General features: G+C 39.1%; 1 protein-coding gene across 1 annotated transcript in view; it reads left to right on the forward strand.

Moving 5' to 3' along the window:
• The window catches only part of mfng (MFNG O-fucosylpeptide 3-beta-N-acetylglucosaminyltransferase), a 35073-nt gene extending 26074 nt beyond the window's left edge, over nt 1-8999 (forward strand). Inside the window, exons 6-8 of the mRNA XM_078274514.1 lie at nt 420-585; nt 787-872; nt 8116-8999. Coding sequence (XP_078130640.1) covers nt 420-585; nt 787-872; nt 8116-8167 — 304 coding nt within the window. The 3' untranslated portion in view covers nt 8168-8999. The remainder of the gene's footprint in view (nt 1-419; nt 586-786; nt 873-8115) is intronic.
• Nucleotides 9000-9947: the final 948 nt, after the last annotated feature.

Below are 9947 nucleotides of genomic sequence, written 5' to 3' on the forward strand. Positions count from 1 at the left end.
CGTCATATTGTTGAGTAGTTTCATTTATAACAAAACATAATATTTTATATATATATATATATATATATATATATATATATATATATGTGTGTTTTGTGTGCAAATATCGTCATTTGTAAAGTAACTAAAGCTGTCAGATTAATGTAATGGTGTAAAAAGTACAAAGTAGTTTCTCTCTGAAATGTAGTGGAGTAGAAGTAGAAAATGACATGAAAAGACTTAAGTAAAGTACAAGTATCTCACATTTGTACTTACGTACAGTACTAAATGTAATTAGTAACATGCCACCACTGAGAAAAATAATATAATTTGAAGGCACCATATGTGAAAATACAAAAAAAGCATGTGTTTAGTCATCGGTATTTTGTCAAACTTAATTAATTTATATTTGCGTGGGTGTTTGTATGTGTGTCCTTTAGTGGCTCAAGGTTCGAGCAGACGTCGGCTACGATTCGTCTCCCTGACGACTGTACGGTGGGCTTCATCGTGGAGAAGAGGCTGGGCATCTCCATGGTCCACTGTCCTTTATTCCACTCCCACCTGGAAAACCTGCTGCTCATCAACCACAGAAGCATTCCACACCAGGTACCCCCCCCCCCCCCCCCCCCCCACACACACACACACACACACACACACACACACACACACACACACACACACACACACAGAGAGAGAAACACATGCAGATGCTGTAAGACTTCTTCTTACAACTGTGTGTGTGTGTGTGTGTGTGTGTGTGTGTGTGTGTGTGTGTGTGTGTGTGTGTGTGTTTTCTCTCCACTGCAGGTGACTCTGAGCTATGGGATGTTTGAGAACAAGATGAACAGCATCGAGGTGAAAGGACGCTTCTCTAAGGAGGAAGACCCCTCCAGGTTTGTCTGTCACTCTATAAACCAATGAATCAGGATATATAAGGAACATATCTGCCCACAGAGATTTACCATTATCCTGCAAATACCACTTGTGGCCACTGTTCAGCCAAAGTCACATCACTTAAAATTAGCTACCCAACTTTATAATGAATAAATCAAGGTCTAATGCCTACATTGGTCCCCCTAGAGGCTGCAATGTACACCCTACCCCACAATACGAAACTGTTGGCCTTTGCAAAACAGAAACTATTCTAAGAGTCTTGCTATTAGTCAGAGGTGTCAAAAGTATTCACGTTCATTACTCAGGTTGAAGTATAGATACTAGGGTTTAAAAAGACTTCTGTAGAAGTTGAAGTATCAACTCAAGCTTTTTACTCAAGTAAAAGTGTAAAAGTACTGGTTTCAAAACTACTTAAAGTATAAAAGTAAAAGTAATGTAAGGGGAAAAAATGCCATTAAGGACAAAAGCTTAGGCTGCGCCACAGGGGCCTATAGTGCACTACCCCACCTCCACAAAAAAACATTTTTCTAAAGGCCATAATGACTATAATGTTATATTAAAATGTTAATGTTGAACAATTTGGGATGCACTTGTTTCAGCCGCATTTATGCCCATTGAAAATGAACGCATTTTAGTACAATGCAAATACATTAAAGAACCATATATGTGTACTACTGAGCATTAACGTGTTTCATGGAGCAGAAGATATGATGACTAGTTGCCTAAAACTACTTCAGAGGCATGTTATCAATAGCGTTTATCAGAATGTAAATGTACATCCAAGCTTAGCTGCAGGAATCTGTGAGGGCAACGGATGTAAGATAACAAAACTGGACAAGAAAATTGCCGGTGCTTGGTTGGGACATTTCGCTCGAGTTCTCTTGAGTCTCTGCCACGGACATCTTCGTACTAGGCTACATACGTCTGCTATTTCCTTGCTGGAGTGTGACGTGATTTGTGTCATGTGCAGGTGCGATGGATCCCGTACAAACCAATAGGGTGTCGGAATGGTATATGTTCATACTTCTCATCCAACCACAATCAAATTCACTTTATCCGGATGGCGCGATTGATCTGGATAGGTTTTTGTGTTTTTTTAACAATGACAAGCCCGAATGAAAACAAGCCGAACTGAAAGAGGAGTAACAAGGCTATTTTTAAACTGTAAGAAGTAGAAAGTACAGATAATTGCATGAAAATGTAAGGAGAAGAAGTAAAAAGTCTACTGTAAAATAATTACTCCAGTAAAGTATAGATACCCAAAATTTCTACTTAAGTCAGGTAACGAAGTATTTGTACTTCGTTACTTGACACCTCCGCTATTAGTGTGACTGCATGTGTGGAGGTTTGCGAGAGTAAATATCAAAAATCGTCAAAATCAAAAAGGTTGGGACTGTGAATATTCACAACAAATGTAACATTAGCAAACTTGACATTATATGATTCATTTGATGTGATGGTGGCACAACACAAATCCTCAGGACTCACAAATATGACAATGATTATACTCTATTTCATATCACATAGACGAGGAGTGGGACAAGAAACATAAGCTTTTGTGTGGACTGAAAATAGATGTTCCGAATCTTGAATGTCTAATATGGAAATTAACACTTAAAGGGGACATATTGTGCTAAATGTCAGGTTCATACTTGTATTTTGAGTTTCTACTAGAACATGTTTACATGCTTTAATGTTACAAAAACACATTATTTTCCTCATACTGCTCTGATTGGTCAGCATTTCCAGGTCATCCGCATCTGTGCTTGTGACATCTTTTCACCTTAATTGCAGCCGGGGAATGACTGTAACGACACTGTAGTGACACTTTCTACATATATATTGTATAGTTGTGACATCACAACTGGCCCATGACAGCTTGTTTAAAGGGACAGTTTCAATATATCGGATGTGTGCATTTCTCTGACGATTGACCGCTTTGATACTTTTACAGTATTTATATACTGTAGCACCTCGACTTGCTTTATAATAAAAATGACATGGAAGTCTAATTCCTTTTTCTTTTCTTTTTTTTATATATGGGACCTTTAAAACCTGTAATCATCAACAATCAAGAAATCAAATGTAAAGCACAAGTGCAAATTATTAATTAATATTTAGGGCTGATTTCCCTGTGCATTACATCAATAGTTCATCTTTATGGCAAGATGCTTGTTAACTACAAGCTACTTTGCTTTTAGAAATCCTCAGCACTCTATTTTGCTGCTCAGATGATCCGACCTGAAGACGTGAAACCCCTGTTGCTCCATTTCATCATGTTCTCTGTACCAGTTAGAGATAAAAGCAATTTGATGTAACACAACAGATGGGTTTGTCTTTCCCAGTCCTCGCCTCTGCCAGCTGTAAGAACACATCACCACAAGCATTCCGCAGTGAGCTCTTTCTTTTTGTTTCCATCCACAGGTGTCACACAGAGTTGCAGGGCAGGTCAAACGTTTGACTGCCAGTACAAAAAAAGTTGGTCAGGTTTTTCTTCATATCTTACAATCCTTTTTTAAAGTATCAGTGCTGTACTCAAGACAACCTAAACCGAGACCAAGTCATTACCAAGACCAGAGTGTATCGAGACCGAGTCAAGACCAAGACCAGATTTGTGTTAGACAGCCAGAGCTTCTTCTCCTGTCTCCCGCATTTACTTTCCTAGGAGTGTGTATAAAGGGGGCAGGGAGAGGGGGGTTTACGGTAACAAATTTGATTTGACGTTGATTTGAATGGAAATGGCATTTCTATCCATTTTATTTCTATGACTACAACACTGCCAAGTATATCTGTGGAAATAAAGTTTGTTTTTCCAAAGAAATCAAGTCGAGAATGTAGCAGAATGAGAAATACGATTAGCAAACATCATCACTAAACGGGTTCAGAGAAAGAATACACATCTTGTAATATGAAAATGCAATAAATAATAAATTATAAGAAAAGATCAAACAAAGTTCTGTGGACAGTCTGGTACACCCTCAGGTCTGAGGCTCTATAAGGCTCTTTGGAAAAACTTGTTCACTTCAATCACCAATTGTCAGTAGTTACTCTGGTGCACTGACACCACATATATAGAAATTCTTGAGGGACAAGTTGTTAGAAGTGTAAAGTGGGGTTAATGAAAGTGTCTGGCCTTCACAGCTGTGAGCAAATGCCCATAAAACTAAGAATGATAGAAATGGTAATACAAAATGTTTAGAAATGTTCCTTAGGGATACACAATAATGGCAGATGTGCCAGATGTTTCACATTCAAGTGCAATATTAAAGGGAGACACTGCAGGTGAAGAGGGAAAATACTTTACTCAATAGATATCACCATGAAGCTTCCCCAGGTGACTACTATTAAGACAATCATTTTTTGTACTACAAGTTTTTTTGAAATGTTATGTTTAAATATGCAAATTAGGTACTATCTTCTGTTAACTTTTGGTCAATTTAGCAGAAATGTACAGGCACAAATAGACAAAGAGTAGTAAAATAAACACCTAAATGTGTATGTTGGATGTTTTTTCCCACTAGTCTGAAAGAAGACATGTTGTGGAAGCAAAATAGTCCGAAAACTCAAATTTGAAAAAGGATGTTTTTGCCTGTAGTGTCTTCCCTTAAATTATATATAATATGAGAATAATATCAGTAAAAATATATCTCAAATCTGATAAAACCCAACCAAAACAGTGACTGAAACAATATACGCAAGTGTAGCCCAAAACAATTGATGTAAAAAAAGGAAATCTCAATCTCTGTTTTATTTATATCTATACAAAATGCTAATGATTCTCTGGTCCATGCCTTACTTTCCACCAATTTAATCTAAAAACGTTGAACAAGTTTTTAAAATTTCAGAGACCAAATAGAGAGAACACTATCTCCTTGCCGGAGGTAAAAATCACAAAGAAGCATAAACATTTCAGTATTATGATTTTACTGATGACAGCTTTCTCTCCTTTTAGTAGCAGATCATGTGTATTAGTGCTGTCGCAGTCTCCACTGGCTGCTAATAGAGGACAATACAAAGTCACAGATAACTTTATTTCCCCTTTAACAGACTCACTGCAAACCGCCAGACCCTACAGTTCAATGTGCATACTACAGCCCATAATATACTATGGGCTGAAAATGAACAACAGTGCTATTCTTTCCCGTTACTTTAATTGTAGTTGTGACGGGGCGCATGGCTGCCGTCACGATAGCGACGCGCTACCTATTTTATATCTCAAAGACTAAGTAAAGAGGTTACCTGTATATGTTTGTTTAGTGTGTCGATATGTAAGGGGTAATCACCTCAAGGCAGGGCAATAAACTGTTTGATATGCCCGGCTTGTGGACGGCTTACCACAAGCCGGGCATATCAAACTGTTTATTGCCCTGCCTCTCGGTGATTATCCCGTTTATTCTACTTCTTGCTTGCCAACATAATAAAACAATTCAAATACTTTAATAATTATGCTTTTTCTTATTCATATTGCATGCTTATTAAATGTATACTCTGTTTAAGTTCATCTCCCTCAAAAAGTAGTCCCCTTTAGAACTACGGTGAATAACGTTAGCTCAGCTGTAGCTAATTAGTTTCTATAGCAACCACACAAGGTTCTTCGGCGCTGCAGGTGTCCGGGTCAGTTGTCACTGTCAGTCTATCCTTGTGGTGGCTCTTCCACTCGGTGAAAACCTTGATAGCAAAGGAGGTTGCCTTTTTCGTGTTTGATTCAAGGGCCCCGTCTTCAATTGTACGCAGCTCCTCATCTGTCAGATCTCGTTAACGGGGACCCTGGGCCTTGTCTTTTTCTTTTGTCATTCCGTCGTCCTCGTCGCTCAGTTTAACCAGTCCTCAAATGTCTTCCCTACTCCAAATACATTACAATTGACAATGAATTTGTCCATTGTTAAAACACTGTAATGTTTAGAACTACGGCGAATAACGTCAGCTCAACTGTAGTTAACGTTAATTAGTTTCTATAGCAACCACACAAGGCTGCATCTGATCACTAACGACGTTAGTTTAATAACGTAGTTGCTACATTGTATCTCGCTTGCGAAACTATGTATCGACTGACCCTCCGGTAGATTTCCGACACATTTTAGAAACTTTTTTAAACAAGGTTTATTTTTACAATGGACCTCATGTTTGAAATTTCTGTGATAGAAAAAAAATACAAGTGGCGTATTGATCTACTATTTGATGACGCTGTGCTCAGTCAGCGGGCATCCTGCCGGGTTAATGCCCTCCTCCCAGCCAATCAGAATCAAGCATTCTTAAACGAAGTAGAATAAGTTCTGTTAATTATCACACTGTTTTCAAATCATCTGTTAACCTAGCCATTCATCAAATCACCCACAGTAATCCCGTAGCTTTCTTGTGTATAGACTACCAGTTTCATTTGCTTGAGACATGGAGAGAGGAAAACCTGTGGGAGGAGGACGTAAGTCTGTTGGATGCCCTCAGAGTAGTGACTTGTTTAAAGGCCAATTAGGAAACAGTTGTATTATGTTTGTATAATGTGATCATTTTGACTCTCAAGTTAATTTATTTTATTTACTTGAAAGTATTTTTTCTGCTTTCCTTAATTTAGTTAATTTTTATATTATTATCTTGCCTCATTGGCCTTAATTGGGTTAAACAATAAAAAGTCCATCATTTCAGTCTCATCTTCGACTTCTCCTGAGTGTTTACACCTGCTCACGACTTCTCATCTATATCTACCCTCAACGGTAGTTTTGCTGGAATGCCTGTTGTCAAGGCTACTGAGGATCTGATTCAACTAGTTTCACCTTTGTATGCCAGTGAGGGTCAGTGCTGACTCTGACTTAAAAAGCTGCTCTGTCAATGTGTATAAATAGGTTTCTGTGGGGTTCAGTTTTTGTTATTACACATACAGTATCTTGGCCTTTATACTGTATCTAAGTAAGGCACTTTCCTGTTTAAATAAATTCATACTTATTGTGTAACAAAACACTTGAGGACATCCTGGTGGTTTAGTGGGTTTAAAGGCGCTGACTATCTAACTGTAATGTCCTTAGTTGGAATCTGACCGGAGACCTTTGTTGCAACTCATCCCCTCATTGCTTGTCACCTCTACATTGTCACCAAATACAATGCAAAAATGTCAGGAAAACTCTTTAAAAAACTAACCCAAAACTTGCAAACCTTTGCACAACACCTCCCTGACATTATAATCGCTAACTCGCATAGCCAGACCTATCTCCACAGCACTGCGTAGGAAGGTCTGGCCCTTCCACACAATATTCCAGGATGGGAGAAAAATGTGCTCTGGTTTATTGGTATTTCTTTAAACCAATCACCGTCTTGAGCGGTGCTAAGCGCCGGACGCAACAACGGCGCCTCTGCAAAATACAGTGATGTGAACAAATTAGGACACCCATGCTAAAGTTGACTAAAAAGAGGAATAAAAAAATTATCTTAAGGAAATTGATCTTAATGCCTTAATTAAAAAAATTAGGAAAAATCCAATCTTTAAGGACACATATTTTCTTTGTGAATGAATAATGTATCATAAATAAATAAATGTTCTTCCTTTAAATACAGTGGGCATAAGTGAGTACACCCCTATGTTAAATTGCCATAGAGGCAGGCAGAGTTTTATTTTGAAAGGCCAGTTATTTCATGATCCAGGATACTATGCATCCTGATAAAGTTCCCTTGGCCTTTGGAATTAAAATAGCCCCACATCATCATCACATACCCTTCACCATACCTAGAGACTGGCATGGTTTTATTTCAGTTAGCCTAATAGCTGGTTGGATTTGCATTGAGATATGATTTTATGGAAAGTACCCCATGCCAATATAGTTCCCAGTATACGGTTAGAAGATGGCTGTGTCTCATGTGACCTTGTTATTTGTACACGTTGTGACTATACAAATCACAACATGTAAATAAATAAATAAATGTTGGCGTTATTTTGTCACTTATTGGGAGCGGTAGGCTAGTTGGAGCCGGTTACCTCCAGGATCTGTGCTAAGCTAGGCTAGCGGTGGGTGCGTCAGACAGAGTTACGACACGCATACACGGTATTTATGGACTTATCTAACTCTGGGGGATATGGTGAATAAGTCCCAATAAGTTGGCGTGTTCCTTTAAAGAAATATTCAAACAAATATAATATAATATAACAGTTAAACGGCATAAAACATCAAAGTAAAGGAGATCAAAGTATTTCAAACATCAACAGTGATTAAGCTTTTAAAATCAAACGTGCCTATTAATCACTTCTGTCCTCTACAGGTTTAAGACTGTCCACTGCATGCTGTATCCTTTCACCAGCTGGTGTCCTTGAACACTTCATAGAAAACTACAACTTCCAAACACACATGGGATAAGGCTGGTAATCCTGCTGGATGAAGTACTTTTCCTGGGTATTGGCTAAACGCTGAGAAAACCGATGGATGTAATTTGATGGAACAATTTGCAGACACCAGAACTGGAGAATCACAAAGTTGAAGTGAAGTCTCGGAGGACAGACAACTCAATAGGTTTCCCTGTACCTGCTTATAAAACAGATCACGATAAGACGGACACTCGTGGATTTAGAAAAGAGGATATTAACAGGATACTAACTACAAACTGAGAAAGGTTTTCTCTTCTTCACCTGTGTGCTACAAACAGATGGTTTCATGCAAAAAATGGGGACTTTTTGCGTCTTCACTAATGGATGTTTTTGTTTGGAGGATTTTATCTGTGGGTGTGAAGCACTTAAGACAAAGCAGCACTTGTGTTTTTCACTTGAATTTCATCAAGTTGTTTTGTTTACAAAAATAAACATGAAATTGTACATATTTCTAAAATGTACACACATTTATATGGATAATGATTTGATTACATTTTGATATTTTCAATGTCAAAAGTCAATAAATCAGTCAGTGTGTGTGTGTGTGTGTGTGTGAGCAGCCTGTTCTCATGAACCATACGTTTCAAAAAGCTACGAAAAGATAAGCACTGTAATTCGTATGATTTCCACGTTTTCTTTTAATTGACTGCTGCTGTATAAGAACGCGGCTGGCTGTGTAGGGAGGTGATCGGGGTGATGGGTGGGCTGTAACACCCAGGACTTTCAAGCCAGGGAGCGGAGGTTGCTTCCCGGGAAAAATAAAAGACTTTCACCCAGGAAACGTGTTCCTTGGTAGTGTTTTAACACAAACCACGAACCCGGCAGCTCGCGGTGCTCTGTACACGACGCACAGTCACCTATTCTCGGGTAACTGAACCACCAACTACCGCTGACCTGGTGGAGCAGAGCTCGGTCAACGTGACATCATGACTTCACGTAAACATACACGCCACTATGTTTATCTGTAGCTTTGTCGGTACGCATTTTGAGCTATACAGCGGACGGGTTGGGTTTAGGAAAAGAAGAACAGGACGTTGCATTTTGAGCTATCCGCGTGTATGTCTACGCCGTATACAGTGGACGGGTTGGGTTTAGTAAAAGAAGAACGGGATGGTTGGGTTTAGTAAAAGGAAAAAAAGCAACGGTTGGGTTTAGGAAATGTGACACGCGTGACACGAACCCCGGTCTCCTGGGTGAAAGCCAGAAAAGCCAGCCAGCCAAAACCTTCCTATGCAGATTTTTGGGCTTTCATACTACTCGCTACCGTACTCGCTCTTAATGCTACATCGTCTTCTTATTGAGAATCGTGCTGTCATCACGAAACATGCTTCCCATTGAAATACATTAGTTTAAAAAACGTGCGAAATTTCGTTGGACAAAAAAAACGAACAGAAGTTCTTTTCTCAGGAGAACTTGGCGTAAATTGACACGCAATCGCAAGGTAATGTATGTCAATGGAGGCCAAACGGCGTTGATAAACACGCTAAAAAGTGATTATGCGTCTAGATAACACGCCAAAATGGCATACCAATTGGCTTGTCATACATACGCCACTTATTGAGATCAGTCTGGCTCTGTCGCAGAGCTCTGTAGCGGCTAAACACATCTACTAACTACCGCTGATATGACGAGCTGTGACAGAAGTCTGTAGCCGGCGTCACGAAGCTCTATAGCGGCGTTGGTGTGTCTGTTGTGTGTGTGTGTGTGTGTGTGTGTTGTTATGAAGGGG

Source organism: Sander vitreus, chromosome 2 (genome assembly GCF_031162955.1).
Source record: "Sander vitreus isolate 19-12246 chromosome 2, sanVit1, whole genome shotgun sequence".
Classification (NCBI taxonomy): Eukaryota; Metazoa; Chordata; class Actinopteri; order Perciformes; family Percidae; genus Sander; species Sander vitreus.